The 23275-nt window shown below is 43.0% G+C and overlaps 1 protein-coding gene across 1 annotated transcript in view; it reads right to left on the reverse strand.

Moving 5' to 3' along the window:
- The window catches only part of OTOL1 (otolin 1), an 84926-nt gene that overhangs the window by 56617 nt on the left and 5034 nt on the right, over positions 1-23275 (reverse strand). Inside the window, exon 2 of the mRNA XM_069727399.1 lies at positions 4720-5085. Coding sequence (XP_069583500.1) covers positions 4720-5077 — 358 coding nt within the window. The 5' untranslated portion in view covers positions 5078-5085. The remainder of the gene's footprint in view (positions 1-4719; positions 5086-23275) is intronic.

Consider the following 23275-nt stretch of genomic DNA (forward strand, 5'->3'; position numbering starts at 1 on the left):
TGTCTCCCCCGGTGCTCCTCGTGGCTCCCGATGGGCGCTGCTATCTTGTTCCGGACAAAAAATGGTGGGCACATACGCAGTGCGCCCGCCGGCTGGCACCCGGAAGATCTTTGGGGTCTCGGCTGCCATCTGTTTTGTGATCACCGGTAGTTAACTGTTTACCGGTGGCCACAAAAGAAAAAAAAAAAGCGATGTGTCATTCTCTGTCCTCTGATGTGATCGCACATCAGAGGACAGAGAAATAGGGAGATTCGGGGACCCTGTTATACTTACCGGTGTCCCTGGGTCCTGCTGCGTCCCCTTCTGCCCGCCGGCTTCTTCATCTGGTAAGAAAATGACAGGCGCATACGCAGTGCACCCGCCATGATCTGCCGGCCGGCAGCTAGAGGAGTTGGGGCTACATTTAGGGTTAGGGTTGGGGTTAGGGTTGAGGCTAAATTTAGGGTTAGGGTTAGGGTTGGGGCTAAATTTAGGGTTAGGGTTAGGGCTAGGTTTAGGGTTAGGGCTAGGATTAGGCTTCTTTCACACTTGAGTCGGTATGGGGCCGTCGCAATGCATCGGCCCAACGTACCGACGCATGTTGTAAAAATTGTGCACAATGTGGGCAGTGGATGCAGGTTTTCAACGCATCCGCTGCCCAGTCTATGTCCTGGGGAGGAGGGGGTGGAGTTATGGCCACGCTTCCTCGGTTGAAAATGTCGGACGCGTCGTACAAAAAACCGTAACATTGAACTTTTTTCGTGACAACGGTCTGCCAAAACACAACGGATCCAGTGCACGATGGACACGACGTGTGGCCATCCGTCACGATCCATTGGCAACATAAGTCTATGGGCAAAAAACGCATCCTGCAGGCACATTTGCAGGATCCATTTTTTGTCCAAAACGACAGATTGCGATGGATGCCACATGACGCAAGTGTGAAAGTAGCCTTAGGGCTAGGGTTAGGGTTAGGGTTGGGGCTAAAGATAGGGCTAGGGTTAGGGTTGGGCTAGGGTTAGGGCTAGGGTTAGGGTTGGGGCTAAAGTTAGGGCTAGGGTTAGGGTTAGGGTTGGGGCTAAATGTAGGGTTAGGGCTAGGGTTAGGGGTGGGGCTAAAGTTAGAGTTAGGGCTAGGGTTAGGGTTGGGGCTAAAGTTAGGGCTAGGGTTGGGGCTAAAGTTAGGGCTAGGGTTGCTGCTAAAGTTAGGGTTAGAGTTGGGATTAGAGTTAGGGTTTGGATTAGGGTTGGTATTAGGGTTAGGGTTGGCATTAGGGTTACGTTTGGGATTAGGGTTAGGTTTGGGATTGAGGGTTAAGGTTAGGGTTGGGATTAAGGTTATGGGTGTATTGGGATTAGGATTAGGTTTGAGGTTAGGGTTGAGATTAGGATTAGGGGTGTTTTGGATTTAGGGTTTTGATTAGGGTTATGTTTAGGGTTGAGATTAGGGTTGTTTTGGGGTTGGGGTTGTGATTATCGTTAGGGTTGTGATTAGGATTATGGATCAGGTTGGGATTAGGGTTAGGGGTGTGTCGGGGTTAGGGTTGGAGTTAGAATTGGGGGGTTTCCACTGTTTAGGTACATCAGGGGGTCTCCAAACACGACAGCCAATTTTGCGCTCAAATAGTCAAATGGTGCTCCCTCCCTTCTGAGCTATGCCATGCGCCCAAACACTGGTTTATCCCCACATATGGGACATCAGCGTACTCGGGATAAATTGGACAACAACTTTTGGGTCCAATTTCTCCTGTTACCCTTGTGAAAATAAAACTTGGGGGCTAAAAAATCTTTTTTGTGGAAAAAAAAATATTTTTTATTTTCAAGACTCTGCATGATAAACTTCTGTGAAGCACTTGGGTATTCAAAGTTCTCACGACACATCTAGATAAGTTCCATGGGGGGTCTAGTTTCCAAAATGGGGTCACTTGTGGGGGGGGTTTTACTGCTTAGGTACATCAGGGGCTCTGCAAACGCAACATAATGACCGCAGACCATTCTATCAAAGTCTGCATTCCAAAACGGCACTCCTTCCCTTCCGAGCTCTGCCGTGCGCCCAAACAGTGGTCCCCCCACACATGGGGTACCAGCATACTCAGGATAAATTGGACAACTTTTGGGGTCCAATTTCTCTTGTTACCCTTGTGAAAACAAAATCTTGGGGGCTAAAAAATCTTTTTTGTGGGAAAAAAAATATTTTTTATTTTCATGACTCTGCATTATAAACTTCTGTGAAGCACTTGGGCATTCAAAGTTCAAAGGAGCTCTGCAAAAGCAACATAACGCCCGCAGACCATTCTATCAAAGTCTGTATTCGAAAATGGCGCTCCTTCCCTTCCGAGCTCTGCCATGCGCCCAAACAGTGGTCCTCCCACATATGGGGTATCAGCCTACTCAGCATAAATTGCACAATAAATTTTGAGGTCCAATTTCTCCTGTTACCCTTGATGTACAATAACAAATTGAATTGTGATACCATGTTAGCCAGAAAAATCAATGTGAATACTTTTCTGCCCAATGATGACAGAAGTTTTCTAGGAGTGTAATATAAAAGTCTAGCACTCAACTTCAGTAACCGTAGAAACAGTTGTAACCGTGAAAACGATTTATTAGTAGCACAAGAAACGTTTCAGTCCCTTGGGACTTTCATCAGTCGCTACAACATAAAAAAAGAAATGAAATAACAAAAAGGAAGTACAACCTGTACAAAAATAACTAAAGTATATACAAGAAAAATACAAATAAATAAACAGACAGGGTTCACCTGAAGTATAGGTCAAAAAATTATATGTAACATCGCTTATAGATATAACCAAGGAAATGGTAGCAAATAGCCAGGCCAAGTATCACTCAGATAAGAGGGCGTGATTGAGCCAGTGGACGGGACCGAGATGAAAAGGGTGGTGCCAAAGGACGTGCATATCATGCCTATGGAAGCCTACCGGGGCAGTGATATAGAGCTGAGCGAGTAGTGGCATCACACTTCCCACCCCCTAACAAATGTCCTGCTGTACTATTCTTTAAATATTGTGCATTTTTCTTATTAATCTATTTGTAATCTTGCCTGAAGAAGGAGCCCCTGTGCTCTGAAAGCTTGCAAACATATTATTTTCTGATTAGCCAATAAAGCTATCACTCCTAGAATACTTCTGTCATCATGGGGCAGAAAAGTATTCACATCCTGTTACCCTTGTGAAATTTGGGGGTGAAAAGATCATTTTTGTGGAAAAAATATTATTTTTTTTTCATGGCTCTACATTATAAACTTATGTGAAGAAGTTGGGGGTTCATAGTGCTCACCACACATCTAGATAAGCTCTTTGGGGGGTATAATTTCCAAAATGGGGTCACTTGGGGGTTTCCACTGTTTATGGCGTCCGCAGACCATCCCATCAAAGTCTGCATTTCAAGCGGCGCTCCTTCTCTTCCGAGCCCCGATGGGTGCCCAAACAGTGCCCCCCCCCACATATGGGGTATCAGCATACTTAGGACAAACTGGTCAACAGATTTTGGAGTCCAATGTCTCCTGTTACCCTTGAGAAAATAAAAAATTGCAGGCTAAAAAAATCATTTTTGAGGAAAAAAAAAAGGATTTTTTATTTTCACGGCTCTACTTTATCAATTTCTGTGAAGCACTTGGGGGTTTAAAGTGCTCACCACACATCTAGATAAGTTCCTTAAGGGGTCTAGTTTCCAAAATGGGGTCACTTGTGCGGGGTTTCTACTGTTTAGCCTCATCAGGGGCTCTCCAAACGCGACACGGTGTACAATTTCAATTCCAGCCAATTCTACATTGAAAAAGTAAAACGGCACTCCTTATCTTCCAAGCTCTGCGGTGCGCCCAAACAGTGGTTTACCCTCACATATGGGGTATTGACGTACTCAGGAGAAATTGCACAACAACTTTTGTGGTCTAATTTCTCCTGTTACCCTTGTGAAAATAAGAATTTGTGGGCAAAAAGATCATTTTTGTGTAAACAAATGCGATTTTTTATTTTCACAGCTCTACGTTATAAACTTCTCTGAAGCACTTGGGGGTTCAAAGTGCTCACCACAAATCTAGATAAGTTCCTTAAGGGGTCTAGTTTCCAAAATGGTGTCACTTGTGGGGGGTTTCCACTGTTTAGGCACATCAGGGGCTCTCCAAACGCGACATGGCGTCCGATCTCAATTCAAGCCAATTCGACATTGAAAAAGTCAAATGGCACTCCTTCTCTTCCAAGCTCTGTGGTGCGCCCAAAAAGTGGTTTACCCCCACATATGGGGTATCGGCGTATTCAGGAGAAATTGCACAACAAAGTTTATGGTTAAATTTCTGTTTTTGCACTTGTGAAAATAAAAAAAACGGTTCTGAAGTCAAATGTTTGCAAAAAAAGTTAAATGTTCATTTTTTCCGTCCACTGCTGCCCTTCTCACAGAGTAAGTGCGAGATCTTGCATGTTAACTCGCAATCTTGCGCTTTGAACGAAACAATCTCTGCTAAATCCTAAATGCGCAATTACAGAACTTTATTATTTTCTCGTGTGCTATTGCTAAATGAGAGAAATTAAAATGAAGATAACTTTTTAACTCAACCATGAGCTATTCACTCTATTTTTGTAAAGGAATAAGGACTAATTGAACTAAATTATTTGGTATAGTCTTTAATACCTGAGACCAGTTCTCATACTCGTATATGTTCATTGGCATGTGCTGCATTAATGGAATCCATACTTTGCTTTCAGTTGCATATAGATTGGTTTACCTGGGAGTCCCATGGGTCCAGATTCCCCCTTTGGTCCAGCCATAGGTGTACAGCAATCACAGCAGTTAAAGAAGAAATCTGCTGTTTCAAGAGTAAAATTATCAAAAGGGTATAGGGTGGTGGCAGTTCTAAAATCAGGGTGTAAAGTGGGCGGCTCAGTGGTGGTGTCACTTGTCTCAGATAACTCGGTGAAGACAGTCTCCTCTGTTGGTGGCGCAAATGAAGTCTCAAAAGCATTGGCAATCTCAATATTATAGACTTTTTTAGTGTACTTTGCTGGCGGAGTAGTTTTTGCTTCCAAATAAACAGTAGCGACGACAGTTATAAAAGTAGCTGTGGGCCAAGATAAGCGTCCCATTTTTGTATCTGTCAAAAAAAAGAGACAAATGCATTATTCATACCAGGTGGCAATATTTCTATGGGTTTCTCTTAACAATATGGTATTATGGAAACTAGATTTAAAAAGTGTATACAATATGCAAGGTCTTTATGCCGATCCTGTCTGTGATCTCCAGGCTGACATTTCCAACTAGGCCTCTTATTGTACTGCAGCATGTATGGTGCTAAGAAGTTAGGCCGACGTTGACAAATGTCCCGAGTTAGAATTACAGTAATGCTGAAAATGTACCGAATCCTACCATTAAACCCTCTCTGAAAGACTGCTTCTAATCTGCAGACAAGATAAGAAAACTATCTACATGGGAGGGCATGAAAATCTCAGTATAAACATTTATAGTAAGCAATAATATTTAAAAGGTTTGTTCTGAATTTGTATACATTATATCCTATATACAATAATGTGCAATTGTTGGTTTGACAAGAAAAAATACATGACTTTTCCTTCTCACCTGACATAATGAATAAGACAACATTATACTCTTTAGGCTATGTGCCCACGTTCCAGGTTTTTAGCGTTTTTTAAGCGTTTTTGCACCGGTTTTCCGCTGCTGAAATGCTTAAAAAATGCTTACATCAAGCATCTCATCATTTTAATGCATTCCTCAATTTTTGTGCCCATGCTGTGTTTTTTTCCGCAGCGGAAAAGTATTGCGGGAAAAAAAACGCAGCATGTTCATTAATTTTGCGGAAAATTGGCGGTTTTGCCGCTATAGAATTGTATTTGGACCATTGGAAAAAAACGCTAAAAATCCGCGATAAAACCGAGAAAAAAACTCGACACATACATGCAAAAAACATGGTTTAAACGCACAAAAAACGCAAGCGGATTTCCTGCTTTCCTGAAATTCTTCATACTTTCTGCTACGTGGGCACATAGCCTTATACAAACAGTTAAGAGTAGAAAGAACATTTTCATAAAAATGTAACACAGGCAAAATCAGCATTTTCTTGGTTTAGCATTTCTAATGCATAATGTAAAGTCAGGCGACACCGTCAACTACTAATGCCCTCGTTCTGCCCTCTGTGCCATGTTTATAAAGACAGATTAGAACATGTAAGGGGGGAAAAGAGAATTGATATTATTTATGCAATTGACTGTTTATACAGTATGTGTACTAATACATTGTAGTAAGATGACTATATATCCAAGAGACTATAAGACTTTGGCTCCAAGATGCTGAGCCCGAGTGTGACTGAAGAACACCAATATTAAAAAATGCAAGCCAATAAAATCAATACCATATTTATTATTAATAAATAGACTTGAACACAATAAATATAACAAATAAATAGAAAATGGAATAAAGAGGCAATGAAAGTACCAGGGGATATCAGGATAGAAAAAGACCATACTGGAAACCTTGCTGGATTGATAATAAACATGGCCACAGGGGTACATTTGCTGCAATTATTTTGCTATATAGTGTAAACAGGTAAATCAACATGAGATATACAATGTCTGGAAAATAAGTAGATGTAACAGTTGCCGTAAAACGTCCCATCTAACCAAAAGATCCAACTTAGACTATGTCACAAAAATCTGTTATATACCCACATGGCTCCAATAATACAGCACCCAAGTAAAGGGTGATGCCGCACCGCAGGGGTATGCAAATATACCCCTGTAGTCATCAATATTATTGGTAGTTTTATTGCAACTGTTGCATCTTATTTTGCTTCCATATACAGTGGGGAAAGTATTAGATACACTGACGATTTTGCAAGTTTCTCACCTGCAAAGAATGGAGAGGTCTGTAATTTTTATCATAGTTACACTTCAACTGTGAGAGACAGAATCTTTAAAAAAAAAAATCCATAAAATCACATGCATTCTATTGCATGAAATAAGTATTTGATACAATACAAAAACAGAACTTAATATTTGGTACAGAAACCTTTTATTGCAATTACAGAGGTCAGACATTTACTGTAGTTTTTCACCAAGTTTGCACACAATGCAGCAGAGATTTTGGCCCAGTCCTCCATACAGATTTTCTCCAGATCTTTCAGATTTCGAGGCTGTTGCTGAGCAACATTGAGTTTCAGCTCCCCCCAATTGGGCTAGGGTCTGGAAACTTGCTAGGCCTCTCTAGGACCTTGAAATGCTTCTTATGGAGACACTCCTTAGTTGCCCTGGCTGTGTGTTTCAGATCATTTTCATGCTGGAAAACCCAGCCATGACCCATCTTCAATGCTCTTACTGAAGGAAGGAGTTGTTGGCCAAAATCTTGGGATACATGACCCCATCCATCCTCCCTTCAATACAATGCAGTCATCCTGTCCCCTTTGCAGAAAAGCACCCTCCAATGTGTGATGTTTCCCACCATGCTTCCTAGTTGGAACAGTGTTTTGGGGGCAGTACTCATCTTTTTTCTTCCTCCAAACACGGCGAGTGGATTTAATATCAAAAGGTTCTATTTTGGTCTCATTTGACCACGTGACTTTCTCCTAATGCCTCCTCTGGATCATCCAGATGATTATTAGCTAACTTCAAACTAGCCTGGACATGTGCTGGCATGAGCAGGGGTACCTTGCGTGCCATGCAGGATTTTAATCCAAGACAACATAGTCTGTTACTAACGGTAATCTTTGAGACTGTGGTCCCAGCTCTCTTAAGGTCATAGTTCAGGTCTTCCTGTGTAGTTCTTGGCTGACTCCTAACCTTTCTCAGAATTATCCTTACTCCACGAGGCAAGTTCTTGTAGGGCGTCCCAGACCGATGGAAGATTGACACTCATCTTGTGTTTCTTCCATTTTGTAATAATTGTGCCAACAGTTGTTGCCTTCTCACAAAGCTGCTTGCCTATTGTCCTGTAGCCCATACAAGCTTTGTGCAGGTCTTCAATTTTGTCCCTGTTGTCCTTAGACAGCTCTTTGGTCTTGGCCTTGGTGGATAAGTTTGAATGTGATTGATTGTGTGGGCAAGTGTCTTTTATACAGATAATAAGTTCAAACAAGTATAAGTTTTTAATTGATTTTATTTTTCTTGTGTGATCTTTATTTTAAATAAAGGAACAATTGTTTTTTATTATTATTATTTATTATTATAGCACCATTTATTCCATGCAGCTTTACATGTGGGGAGGGGTTACCATAATAAAAACAAGTACAATAATCTTGAACAATACAAGTCACAACTGGTACAGGAGGAGAGAGGACCCTGCCCACGATGGCTCACAATCTACAAGGGATGGGTGAGGATACAGTAGGTGAGGGTAGAGCTGGTCGTGCAGCGGTTTGGTCGATCGGTGGTTACTGCAGGTTGTAGGTTTGTTGGAAGAGGTGGGTCTTCAGGTTCTTTTTGAAGGTTTCGATGGTAGACGAGAGTCTGATGTCTTGTGGTAGAGAGTTCCAGAGTATGGGTGATGCGCGAGAGAAATCTTGTATGCGATTGTGGGAAGAGGAGATAAGAGGGGAGTAGAGAAGGAGATCTTGTGAGGATCGGAGGTTGCAGGAATGTACCGGGAGGCGAGGTCACAGATGTATGAAGGAGACAGGTTGTGGATGGCTTTGTATGTCATGATTAGGCTTTTGTACTGGAGTCTCTGGGTAATGGGGAGCCAGTGAAGGGATTGACAGAGGGGAGAGGCCAGGGAATTGCTGGGGACAGGTGGATTAGTCAGGCAGCAGAGTTTAGAATAGATTGGAGGGGTGTGAGAGTGTTAGAGGGGAGGCCACAGATCAGGAGGTTACAGTAGTCGAGGTGGGAGATGATGAGAGCATGGACTAGGGTTTTTGCAGATTCTTGGTTTAGGAATGTACGGATCCGTGAAATTTTTTGAGTTGAAGGCAGCAGGAAGTGGAAAGGGCTTGGATATGTGGTTTGAAGGAGAGATCAGTGTCAAGGATTACCCCAAGACAGCAAGCTTGTGGGACTGGGGAGAGTGGGCAGCCGTTTACTGTAATGGATAGGTTCGTTGGGGGGGGTCGAGTGAGATGGGGAAAAGATGATGAATTCTGTTTTGTCCATGTTACGTTTTAGAAATCTAGCGGAGAAGAAGGATGAAATAGAGACAGACATTGAGGGATTCTGGTTAGTAGGGTGGTGTGATATCTGGTCCAGAGATGTAAATCTGTGTGTCATCAGCATAGAGATGATACTGAAAACCGTGAGATTCTATGAGCTGTCCCAGGCCAAAGGTGTAGATGGGAAGAGCAGGGGCCCTAGAACTGAACCCTGCAGGACTCCGACAGATAGGGGGCGAGGTGAGGAGGTGGTGTGTGAATGGGAGACGCTGAATGTCTGGTCAGTTAAGTATGACGAGATCCAGGATAGGGCCAAGTCTGTGATGCCAGGGGACGAGAGGGTCTGCAGCAACAGGGAATGGTCCACTGTGTCACAGGCAGAGGATAGGTCCAGGAGGAGGAGGATAGAGTAGTGTCACTTGCTCTTGGTTAATAGGTCATTGGTGACCTTAGTTAAGGCAGTTTCAGTGGAGTGGTGTGACCAGAAGCCTGATTGTAAGCAGTCAAAGAGGGAGCAGGAAGATAAATGGGAAGACAGTTCAAGATGGACGTGTTGATCCAGTAGTTTTGAGGCATAGGGGAGAAGTAATATAGGGCGATAGCTAGATACAGAGGATGGGTCAAGAAAGGGCTTTGTGAGGATAGGTGTGATTGAGGCGTGTTTAAAGCTTGAGGGGAAAACACCAGTTGTTAGTGATAGGTTGAAGAGATGGGTTAGGGTTGGGATCAAGACTGTTGCGAGGTTTGGGATGAAGTGGGATGGGTTTTGGAGGTGGAGGGCTGGGTAGTTGGGAGAAAGGTCTCTGGGGGTTGTTCACTAAAATTGTCTCTGATGTTCTCAATCTTCTGCTTGAAAAATGAGGCAAAGTCTTCAGCTGAGATGAGTGGGGAGGGAGGAGGTGCTGGGGACGGTGGAGAGAATTGAAGGTGTTGAATAACTGTTAAGGGTTGTGAGACAGAGAGGATATGAGAGATGAGAAGTAGTTTTGTTTTGCTGTGGCGAGTGTGGTCTTGAAAGTAGCGAGGGACTGTTTGAATGTGATGAAGGGCTCATTGGAGTGGAATCTTTTCCATCTGCGCTCAGCAGCCCTCGAAGCTCGCCTCAGTTCTTTGATCAGGCTGATGTGCCAGGGCTGTCTGTTGATTTTGCGAGCTTTGGTATGTGTGAGAGGGGCTAGAGATTCCAAAGCTACAGCTATTGTGGTGTTATATAGAGTGGCAGCGTCATCTGCATTGTGTAAGGAACATATCTGTGAGAGGGAGGAGGGATTCAGAGAGTGAGTGTAGCTCAAGGTGTTTAAGATTTCTGCGAGGGTGTGCAAGTTTGTGGGGTGGGGATTGTAGACAAGGAGTGCAGAGGGAAGAGAATGTGAGTAGATTGTGGTCAGAAAGAGGAAGAGGTGAGTTAGAGAGGTTAGATAGGGAACAGAGGCGGGTGAAGATTTTTCTGAATGTAAGTGTATTTGTTGGCTTTACATAGTTAAGAGAAGAAGACTATGGAGACTAAGGATTTCCAAACATTATCATCTTAGATCTGTATGTAACAACACAGACTTGGACTCAGATCAGATGTGACTTTGACATTCACACTGTAGCTTTGAAACCTATTGTTTGGTCAATATATTTGTACCATGCAACCAGGCTTGGACTGGCCCACAGGAGAATAGGAGATTCCTCTGGTCGGCCTCTGTATAAGAGTGTGCCACCACGCTCTTATTTGAGCAGTACTTGGCACAATATACTTGGATCACTATTTACAGATAAGGCCGGCTTATTATTCATGTAAAAATCTACCCAGCTCATTGTTATATAAATTTGTGATTGTTGCTAATGTCACATCTGCATGTAGCTGAAAAGTGGGGTCCTGGAATTGGTTACTGGTGGGCCTTTGTCACCCCAATGCAACACTGCATGCAATATTAGCACTGCAGGTCAGAAATTCAGCAATATTTGCAGGAGGTTTGTAAAGTCTCATCTTTTTGCCTGCTATCTTATTTCACTGGGGATTTTACTTGTGCCAGTCTGCAAGTAAAATAAGCAATGTTACTCTCAAGTGCAGACTTAGTCTTATACTACCTCCTTAGAAATGATGACCACATATCCTAGCTTCACATTTCTGAACCTCCACTCAGATGACCTTGCCTTCCATTAAACCACTTTGAGCCTTTCTTCTCTATTTTAAATCACTTAGTATCTTAGCTAGGCAGTTCATCATGAATTCCGAAACCTAAAATCTTCAAAATCAATAAATGACTAGATCATAATACCAGACAGGCCCAGATTGCTAATCTGCCGAGCCAGGCAGATGCCCGGTGGGCTGGCGGCTTTGTAATACAAAATGTACCACTGATCCTTTAACACATCTTACTAATGGCCCTATGTGGACGCGCTCTGTTGCTTGCACGCATTGACAAGGGCCGCTGTGGCACTTGTCCGTACATACTCACCACGGAGGCCCTCATCAGCTTGCGCATGCACGTGGCTGTGGCCTCTGTCAGTGCGTGCAAGTATGAGAGTGAGCGCACACAGGGCCTTCAGTCATAACTTTGAAAGGGCTACCATGGCGCATGCAGAGCTCTTCTGTCTGACACTGGTCGGTACCAGCGTCAGTGCAGCTTTTTTTTGTCTCCTGCTGTACTCACCACCAGCCCCAGCCAAGGATCCGCTCCTGTGCTTGGCCGGCAATGGATGCACCTCAGCTCTTCATCCTCCCCCCATCTTAGGGACCTGGGTGAGTCCCAATATGAAAACTTTGTTTTCTGTACACACAGCACTTGCAGTACCACCTGTATAATGTATGTAGACCGCTGTGTATACAATGTATAGGTGATACTGAATGCTAAATCTGTGTATAATCACAGTATCACCTATATAATGTATATACAGCAGTTAATATCCATTACAGTATATAGGTGATACTGTGACTCTGCTGTATATACATTGTATAGGTGATAATATATTATAGTATATAGTATAATGCTGTCTTAATGTAGTGTATAATGTAGAGTTGTGCATATATATGGTAGTGCTGCCAAATCTTCTTTAATTATATATATATATATATATATATATATATAGTATATAACGTACATATGTTTATATAGTATGTTGCTGTGTATATAGTATATATTGTGGAATCCACACTATATACACCGTCTCATCTCTACGTTATACAGTATACCATATACACAGCTCTGCTCTTTAATCCTTAGCACAGTATATATTGTGGAGCTGTGTATACTTCTTATATATATATATATATATATATACTGCCCTGTATACATGGTGCAATTCTCAGTATCTGCTCTTATTATGTGTGTGTATAGGTATGTATATAAAGATAGATAGATGGATGGATGGATGGATGGATGGATGGATGGATGGATGGATGGATGGATGGATGGATGGATGGATAGATAGATAGATAGATTCTAACTTGTTTTGTGTATGAACGCATGCACACTGATAATTGCATTTCATATACAGTATATATATATATATATATATATATATATATATATATATATATATACTGCTCAAAAAAATAAAGGGAAATCTCAAATAACACATCCTAGATCTGAATGAATGAATGAAATATTCTCACTGAATACTTTGTTCTGTACAAAGTTGAATGTGCAAAATCACACAAAAATCATCAATGGAAATCAAAATTAATATCCCATAAAGGTTTGAATTTGGAATGAAAATAAAAGTGGAAAATCAAATTACAGGCTGATCCAACTTCAGTGGAAATGCATCAAGACAAGGAAATTATGCTCAGTAGTGTGTGTGGCCACCAAGTGCCTGTATGACCTCCCTACAATGCCTGGGCATGCTCTTGATGAGGCGGCGGATGGTCTCCTGAGGGATCTCCTCCCAGACCTGGACCAAAGCATCCGAAAACTCCTGGGCAGTCTGTGGTGCAACGTGACATTGGTGGAAGGTGCGAGACATGATGTCCCAGATGTGTTCAATCGGATTCAGGTCTGCGGAACGGGCGGGCCTTTACATAGCTTCAATGCCGTCATCTTGCAGGAACTGCTGACACACTCTAGCCCCATGAAGTCTGGCATTGTCCTGCATTAGGAGGGACCCAGGGCCAACCGCACCAGCATATGGTCTCACAAGGGGCCTGAGGATCTCATCACGGTACCTAATGGCAGTCAGGCTATCTCTGTTGTGCACATCGAGGGCTGTGCGGCCCTCCAAAAAAATGCCATCCCACACCATTACGGACTCACTGCCAAACCCTAAGGTCTGTTCCATCCCAAAAGGGACACATGTATTCCCCAGATGAGGGTCCCTTCTGTCCCAGATGGGACACACATCCTACCTCAGGCAGTCCTGCCTGGGCTCTCCCTGGAAGCCTGAGCTTCCTGCTTCATTTGTGGCTGCTGAGCCAGCCCTGTCAGTTAGCCTGGGTTCACATTGCGTTAACAGCAGCCCGTTCAACACATGCATTAACGGGCTGCTGTTAACGCAAGTGCCGATATGTCATCGCGCTAGCGCAGATAGAGAGAGCAGATGATCTATCTGCGCTAGCAGTGACAGACCCGGAAACGCTGCAGTCCGCGTCCCAGGGTCCGTCACTCAATCTGTTTCCAGATACAGTAAGTGCCAAGAACTGAGTTTCAGTAAGTTTCTTATTTTTGAATTTACCAAACCTCCGTGAACATTTTAATTTTGCCCAGACAACTGCTTTAAGTACATTAAAGTTTATGAACCATTCAGAATTGTTCTTATTTCTGCATACATTTGATCTAAACGTGTTGTGAAGATGCTACTTCAATAGATCTCTGTTCTTAAAATAAAATTGGTTGCTCTATCACACTTGAGTGTTATCTCATTGATTGAAAACACCAGCCTTTAATTTCACCTTCAAAGTATCTGCTGACCCTATAAGTTCTCCTACTTGTGACACTCATGGACATGTGATATTGGATGATTTTCCTAAAAAAAAAAAAAAAAAATCTAACAGTTTTGACTCTTGTTTGATTTGCTTCTCTTTATCTAATTCTAGAACTTTTGTGAAAATCCAATATTATTGTAGGTCAAATTCCTGCAGAAATACACTGTGGGCACAAATCTTAGGCAATTTGTGTTGGATTAATTTTATTATTGAATAACTATTGTGCTGTCGGTAAATCCAAATGTTAATAAGTTAGACACATGAGTATTTAAGAACATAAAAGTGCGGTTTTGTCTTTCTTAGAAGAATATCTATGTGTGCAAAATTATTGGGCAACTAAATGAAAACCGTAAATTTTTCTACTTGGATTGCTTTATATGGAACCTGTCACCATAGAAATGCGATCCAATCTGTAGGTACCATGTTATACAGCAGAAGAATCTGAGTATATTGATACAATGGAGGAAATAAATATTTAATCCCTTGCCGATTTTGTAAGTGTGTCAACTGACAAAGACATGAACAGTCTATAATTTTAAGAGTAGGTTAATTTTAACATTGAGAGATAGAATATCAAAAATAAAATCCAGAAAATCACATTCTATAAATTATATACATTTATTTGCACTTTGCAGTGAGAAATAAGTATTTGATCCCTCTGGCAAACAAGACTTAATACTTGGTGGCAAAAGCCTTGTTGGCAAGAACAGCAGTCAGATATTTTTTGTAGTTGATGATGAGGTTTGCACACACGTCAGGAGGAATTTTGGTCCACTCCTCTTTGCAGATCATATCTAAATCATTAAGATTTTGAGGCTGTCAATTGGCAACTTGGAGCTTCAACTCCCTCCATAAGTTTTCTATGGGATTAAGGTCTTGAGACTGGGTAGGCCACTCCATAACCTTAATGTGCTTCTTTTTGAGCCACTCTTTTTTTGCTTTGGCTGTATGTTTTGGGTCCTTGTCTAGCTGGAAGACCCAGCCACAACCCATTTTTAATGTCCTGGCTCAGGGAAGGTTTTGTCACGCAGGATTTTACGGTACACGGCTCCATCCATTCTCCATTTGATGTGGTGAAGTAATCCTGTGCCATTAGCATTGAACACCCCCAAATACATAATGTTTCCACCTCCATGACTAACAGTGGGGATGGTGTTCTTTTGGTCATAGGCAGCACTTCTCTTCCTCCAAACATGGCAAGTTGAATTAATGCCAAATACCACAATTTTTGTCTCATCTGACCACAGCACATTCTCCCAATCACTCACAGAATCATCCAGGTGTTCATTGGCAAACTTTAGATGGGCCTGCACATGTGCCTTCTTGAGCAGGCACATTTACCATTGGCTTTCTTCGTGACTGTGAATCCAGCCGCCTTGAGATCATTAACAAGTTGTTCCCCCTGTGTAGTTTTAGGCTGATTTCTCACCTTCCTCATGATCAAGAATGCCCCACGAGGTGAGATTTTGCATGGTGCCCCAGATCGATGTCAATTGACAGTCATTTTGTATTTCTTCCATGTTCTTACTATTGCATCAACAGTTGTTGCCTTCTCACTCAGTGTCTTACTTATGGTTTTGTAGCCCATTCCAGCTTTGTGCAGATCTATGATCTTATCCCTGACATCCTTATAAAGCTCTTTGGTCTTGCCCATGTTGTAGAGGTTAAAGTCTGACTGATTGAGTCTGTGGACAGGAGTCTTTTATAAAGGGTGATGTAAGACAGCTGTCTTTAATGCAGAGAGTGAGTTGATTAGGAGCGTCTAACTGGTCTGTAGGAGCCAGAACTTTAATGTTTGGTAGGGGATCAAATACTTATTTCTCACGGCAAGATGAAAATAAATTTATATCATTTATAAAAAGTGATTTTTCTGGATTCTATTTTTGATATTCTATCTCACAATGTTAAAATTAACCTACCCTGCAAATTATAGACTGTTCATGTCTTTGTCAGTGGGCAGTGATGTAGAAATACTTGGCACTCGTATGGGTGTGTTCAAGAACTTATTCATTGAGTGAAGAAATTCCAGAAATAAATGAGACGTTTTGGTCAATACTTAACCTTCATCGGTCATCTGGATAGAGGAGATCCGTGTGGCAGCGCGCTGTGCCGGAGTTTGCAGTGTCCACTGCTAAGACAGGAAGCGCAAGGGATCAAATACTTATTTCCCCCACTGTAAATAATTTGTTAGAAAATATTCGCTATATCCTGTGCCTTAATTATGAAATACTCCACTCTTTCTGGGATTTTCGATCCACTGGATGGTCCTATCAGTGACTGACAGCAGTGACTGACAGCTTTCTTTGTATAAGAGTGCATGTAGAAATAGCTGTCACTCATGGCCCACTGGATTGAAATTCTCAGAAAGATCAAAGGATTTAATCACAGGTTATGCTGAATATTTTCTCCCAAAATTATTTTGATCTACTCAGCTCCTACTGCTTTTTAACATGGCGCCTTCAGTTTGGACTGCACTTCATAGTGATAGGATCCCATTAATGTGCGTCTTTATCTCAACATGTTTTTTTCGCGAACCTGTCGACTATTTGCACTAAAATATTTTATAACTCTGTGATCACAACCCAATATCTTAGCAATTTCAAAAGTGCTGCATCGCTCTGTAAGACTCGTAACAATTTTTGAAGTTTCAAACTCCGTTAAATCTCTTTTTTGGCCCATTTTGACTGAGGAGGCGCCTAATAATTCTGCACACCTTGATAAAGAGTGTTGTATCCTAAGACCACATCTCCCTTATTGCCAAAATACACATCACCTGATCAGCTTCATCCAATAAGAATTCAAGTTTATATAGCTTAAAGTTGGATAAGATGTATAAAAATGATGATATGGTCAAAATACTTGCCTAATAATTCTGCATACAGTGTATGTAAAATTCGGAAGGGTTCACAAACCTACACACACTATTGTATATAAATCAAAAACATTTAAAGACATAAACAATGTATAAACTTTATGCTGCATTGTATCTTTCTTATATTACAAATGACTTACTTCTACATTATACATATTGAACTCCTCAGTATGATGTCCCACTTATTTATAGTTCTAGCGCTGATCCATATCCATGGCTCCTCATTTCATTTTTAAAACAGTCCAAATACATTTATTTCTGTGTTCATGAAATTAGCACTTGCTGTATCGTCTGCATTTCTTGCAGCCTCTTATGCAAAATGTGTTTTGCAATAGAATTTACATTTTTCACGCTTGGGTCATGCATCATACATGATTCATTTTGTTTTATTAAGAATCTTTAATATAGTCGAAATAACATAAGATGCATAATCCAAATATGGCAAATGGAAACCAGATGGAACGACGCTCACAGTACGAAAATGCAGAGGCGAATGCGGTGACCCTTCCTAGCTCAGTTTTGAGATGCAGTATTCATTCCAGTGGGAGCAGAAATAATCATTCTATTTCACGTATCAAAATTGAAAAACATTAGCTTCATATCAGAGCCATGGGTGAAACACTGCATGTTTCAGTATCAGTGAATTATGTTCCATAATTCCTGCCTTCAGCAAACGTCTCCTCTCATTTTATAGAGCAGTGTCAATCATTTTTTTTCCTTTTCTTTCTAATAGATTTCTTTTCACTTTGATTCCTATCAGAGTCTGAAAAAGTCATCAGCATCCAGTTATACAAGAACCAAATATTTGGTTACCTCAAGTGTAAAAGATCAACCATTTATATAATTATTTGTAGGACCTTTAGGATTATATATAGTTGCCATAATTCTACATGGTCTGCTACATAAAAGCTATGTGTCCTAGCTGTATAGTTATTTAGGTGATAACAGACACATGACCTTCAAGTTCAACTTTTCTCAGATCAATTATATATAATTTATGATAAATTATGTATAAGGCTAGGTTCACATTGCGTTAGGGCAGTCCGTTTAGCGCATAGCGCTACGGACTGCGCTAACGCAATGTCCCAAAAGGGATCGCGTTTGCCGATCCCACTAGCGCAGATCCCCGCGTTCGCGGTCTGTCACTCAAATGACGGCACATCGCTAGCGCACGCCCAATGTGGGCATGCGCTAGCGATGCGTTCGCCATTACAAACAATGGCGGCATTAACGGACTACGTTACACCGTGTTATGCCGCGGTGTAACGAAGTCCGTTAAACGGGTTCGCATAACGTAATGTGAACCTAGCCTTACTGTCTAAGTAATTTCTCTGTAGAAAAACAGAGAAATTGATTGTTGATTTCCATGGATTTCGTTAAGGCATTCCATATTTTGACTGCTGTAAGGCCACGTTCACAGGTTGAGTGTTTGGTCAGTATTTTACCTCAGCATTTGTAAAACAAAACCAGAGGAAAAGTATACCGTATTTTTGGGATTATAAGACGCACTTTTATGATCCCCATAATTACGGGGAAAATGGGGGTGAGTCTTATACACAGAACACTGTTCTTACCGATGCTGCGGGCCCGGAGCTGGGACTGTTGGGGTGGCGGTGCTGTGGTCCTGCGGTGTGTGGCAGTGGTACAGTGGCAAGCAGTAGTCCTGCAGTGATGTTACGGCGGCGAGCAGTGGTGGTACGGCGGTAAGCAGTAGCCCTGCAGCAGTGGCATATTGCGGCTGCCATTCTTCTTCCAGGGTTAGGCGCAGATGGAGGAAAGCCGATATCTCCATTCATGCCTGCCTCTACGCAATGTCTCCAGGAAAATTGCTGCAGATGCGGCAAAGGTGCAGATGGAGATCTCGGCACCAAGATCTCCATCTGCGCATGGACCACCCCAGCAGCCATTTTCCTGGATTCCACTGCATAGTAAACAGTTCAGGGGCTCTGGGCTTTCACAAAATGTTGGCAGAGCCCCCGCACGACCGGATACCAGCAGCGTCACTCTTGTCTCCTCCAGCAGCAACACTGGGACCCAGTTCCACTGCGGCCTGCACCACCAAACACCAGCAGCAACCCTGGGACCCTGCTTCACTGCAGCCACCACCCCCCGGTAAGCAATAAGACACCTGGATTGTAAGAAGCACCACCATTTTATTAAAAAAAAGTTTTTTTTTCTATTTTTCTCCTCAAAATTTGGGATGCGTCTTATAATCCGGAGTGTCTTATAAACCACAAAATACAGTAATAGAAACACTTCACCACTTCCTAATTTTTTTAAATTTTAGCACCATTTACTCCATGGCGCTTTACATGTGAAAAGTGATATGCATAATAAAAAAAAGAAGTCACCGACTGGTACAGGAGGAGAGAGGACCCTGCCCGCGACGGCTCACAGTCTACATCTGAAAGGAATGGGTGAGGACAGGGCCGCCATCACCACTCTACGAACCCTGGCAAGTGCCGGGACCCTGATCAAACAGGGGTCCCACTCTCTGTCAGCGAGACCAGTTGTTACACCCACAGGGCGTGGGGAAATATAGTGGACTCACTAGACCACTGATGGAGCAGTGGTAGCTGTATACCCAGTACACAAGAAACAGGAGAATGGCTTCCAAAAGCAATGCTATTTATTTAAATGAAGCTTAAACAAACAGAAAGAGGTGCCTGAGAGAAGAACCCTCTGGGCCACAACACTGAACCACGTAGTGGAGCACCAGGCAAGGTGTACCCCTATACAGGGATTCCCACATCACAACACCAGATGGCCTAAATGCTGCAGTACCCGTGACCAGAGAGACGACCCATACAGACCGTAATAACAAGAGAGTGGTATTCAAGCTCTAACAGTGAAGAGAATCCTGGAAGCTCTGTGTAGTTTTGGAAAGGCTGATCCAGCCGGCAGCAATATCTGGAAGGTTCTGTGAGGAGCAGCTTAGTCAGTCTGGAGTGGAAACCAGAGAGTCCTGAAGGATCCAGAATAGGGAACTGCAAGCAGAGGATACTGAGGAGACAGAGGGATTAGAAAACCAAAAGTAACAAACTACACTTTGCAGAGCAGAGCACAGCAGAGTGTGGCCTGAGCAGAAGGCCACAAACAACAGAATGAACACATCGCCCAGGCACCTCCCATAATGGGAGGATGCCTTTTATGCACAGAGCATCATAGCACAGGGAGCCTTAATAGAGAACAGGTGCTCTGCTGTTTTAAGTATGTGCAGGAAGCGGGGCGCGCCTCCGAAGAGCATTTCCAGGAGACCTGCCAAGAGGATGCAGGTTCTTAGCAGAGAAAGGAGCCGCTGATCGTCTGGAGCCACGGACAGGGTGAGTAGTACCAATGGAGCTGCGTGAAAGGTGTCCCTTCGCAGCAGAGACCAGACCTGCAGTTGAGGGCATGACACCGGTACACTATGGGACCCGTGAGTCTGGGGAGCCATGAATGGCTTCCCAGCTTGCTCACGGCTCCGCCACTTGCAATACTTACCTCTCCCTGTTCCTGCACCTCTCCCTCTTCCTGCGCAGCTCCGGTATCTTTCATGTCTCCTGACTCTGTGACGTCTCAGGGCAGAGGGCCCGATTAAGTCATTACTGTGCACCCTCTGCTTTGAGCAGTCACAGTGGAGAGAGCCGGAAGACAGTGAGGCTGAGGAGTCTGAACCTGTGGTCAGTGAGGAGAGGTGAGTATTTCATATTTTTTATGTGTGGAGCAATATATTGGTCCCATACCGTATGGAGAAATACATTGGGTCCTGTTGTGAATTCTGCTCTTGGGTTCCCTCCAGTGGTTGTAGGTGGGAATGCTGTTGTCTTTGACTCGCAGTCCTGGCCAGGTGTATCGGATGATTACAATTCTGACTGGGATATTTAGGTGTGCAGGATCCTTTAGCCCTTTCCAGTTGTCAATGTTCCTTGTGAAGTGTTGGATCACTTTCTGGCTTCTCCTGCTTGCTGTCAAATTCAGCAAAGATAAGTGTTTTGGTTTTTGTATCTGTGGCACACGGCTGTGTGCTTGTTTCAGTTTTATTCCTGCTCTGATTGTAGGTTTCACTGGAGTTGCAGATTTACGCTCCTACATCTTTTAGTTAGATGTAGGAAGTTTTTTGTATATTCTGCTGTGGATGTTTTGAAGGGTTTTAGTACTGACCGCACAGAACTCTGTCCTATCCTGTCCTATCTAGCTAGAGTGGCCTCCTGTGCTAAATCCTGTTTTTCTGCCTGTGTATGTTTTTTCCTCTCCGACTCACCGCCAATATTTGTGGGGGGCTGTCTATCTTTTGGGGATTTTCTCTGAAGCAAGATAGTATTCCAATTTCCATCTTTAGGGGTATTTAGTCCTCCAGCTGTGATGAGGTATCTAGGTGTGTTAGGTACAGGTGTGTTAGGTACACTCCACGGCTAGTTCTAGTTGCGGTGTTAAGTTCAGGATTGCGGTCAGTATAGGGGCCACCTTCTCCAGTGAAAGTTCTCATGCAGCTCCAAGGTCACCGGATCATAACAGGGTCCATTCGGTATGGAGCATTATATGGGGCTCATACTGTATGGAGCATTATATGGGGCTCATACTTTATGGAGCATTATATGGAGCCATTACTGTATGGAGCATTATATGGGGTCCATTCTGTATGGAGCAATATATGGAGTCCATTCTGTATGGAGCATTATATGGGGCCCATTCTGTATGGAGCATTATATGGGGTCCATTATTCTGTATGGAGCATTACATGGGGTCCATTATTCTGTATGGAGCATTATATGGAGTCCATTTTTCTGTGTGGAGCAATATATGGGGCCAATACTGTATGGAGCAATCTATGAGGCCCATACAGTATGGAACAATATATGGGGTCCATTATTCTGTATGGAACATTATATGGGGTCCATTAAACTGTATGGAGCACTATATGGGGTCCATTATTCTGTATGGAGCATTATACAGTATGGGGTCCATTATTCTGCAATGAGCATTATATGGGGTCCATGAGCAATATATAAGGCCCATACTGTATGGAGCAATATATGGGGTACATTATGTATGGAGCATTATATGGGGCCCATTCTGTATGGAGTATTACATGGGGTCCATTATTCTGTATGGAGCATGATATGGGGTCCATTATTCTGTATGGAGCATTATATGAGGCCCGTTATTCTGTATGGAGCATTATATTAGGCCCATTATTCTGTATGGAGCATTATATGAGGCCTATTATTCTGTATGAAGCAATATATCGGACTAATTATACTGTATGGAGGACTATGTGGTGCCCATAATACTGTATGGAGGACTATGTGATGCCCATAATACTGTATGGAAGACTATGTGGTAACCATAATACTGTATGGTAACCATAATACTGTATGGAGGACTATACTGTCTGGTCTAAAATGAAAAGTCTCTAATCCCCTCAGGCCACGCACTGTGCGCTGTGAGGATTCGCCATTTTTTTAGCTACTGTAGAATTTATAATAGATATTACTCATGTAATGTAAGAAGTAAGTGCAATCTTTGTCATTGTACTATAGCTATATTTCACTCCCGTATCTGTGTGTAAGCAGGTTACGGGATGCAGTGATGCAAGGAAGGCAGAGCAAGGGTTAACAATTTAATTAATAGTAAAAATACTCCTCACAGGGAGATAAACAGTTAAACTGGGGATGGATACAGGGTATTGTCACAAAAAGCAAGAAAAAGTTAGCAACAGTTAATTCAGCAAACTTATCGTGCCCGGGGTCTCCTCAGCCGCAGATGTCCAGCTGAGGGTTGTATTCCTTGGTGACAGTAGACAAAATATCCTCAGATGGGGATGCTCAGCTCATGGTCCAGCTCCTGGCGGCAACAGGTGGTCTCACCCGTTGGGCACATAGTCCTTGACCTCGTGCAGTTAAATTCACAGATGCTACAACAATCCCAGTATCAGGTGAAGTGTCTGACATGAAGTTCAGAAAGGGGGACGACAGTGCTGAGTCCTGTACACAGCCCACGCTTCAATGCACACGCACGGTCCTAAACTTAACTGAGCCTGCGGGCCTGTCTCTGCTCACAGTTCCGATGCCATGCACACGGGAGGTCAGCTGCAGCCCGTTGCGACTCTGCTCCCCGAGGACCGGAGCACACTGCGCACGCACCCCGTCTGCCTCAGTCTTTGCCGGTGGGAAATTAACTATCACTTCATGCGCTTTTTGCTCTGTCTCCAGCTTAAACACACACCTTCTTCCTGGGTCATGTGACCTGTCCGGTTCTCTATTCCTTCCCCCAGGCAACATGGGACGCAGCCTCGATAGTTCCAGTCCCGACTCAGTACAGGTACCCACAGCCCGCTTTTCCTTCTTACATGTGCATCATGAATAGTGGTATGTTTTAAAGGGACCCCCTGAGACTCTTTGACCCGGGGCCCACAAAAACCTGGAGGT

This window comes from Ranitomeya imitator, chromosome 5, assembly GCF_032444005.1.
Source record: "Ranitomeya imitator isolate aRanImi1 chromosome 5, aRanImi1.pri, whole genome shotgun sequence".
Taxonomy (NCBI): domain Eukaryota; kingdom Metazoa; phylum Chordata; class Amphibia; order Anura; family Dendrobatidae; genus Ranitomeya; species Ranitomeya imitator.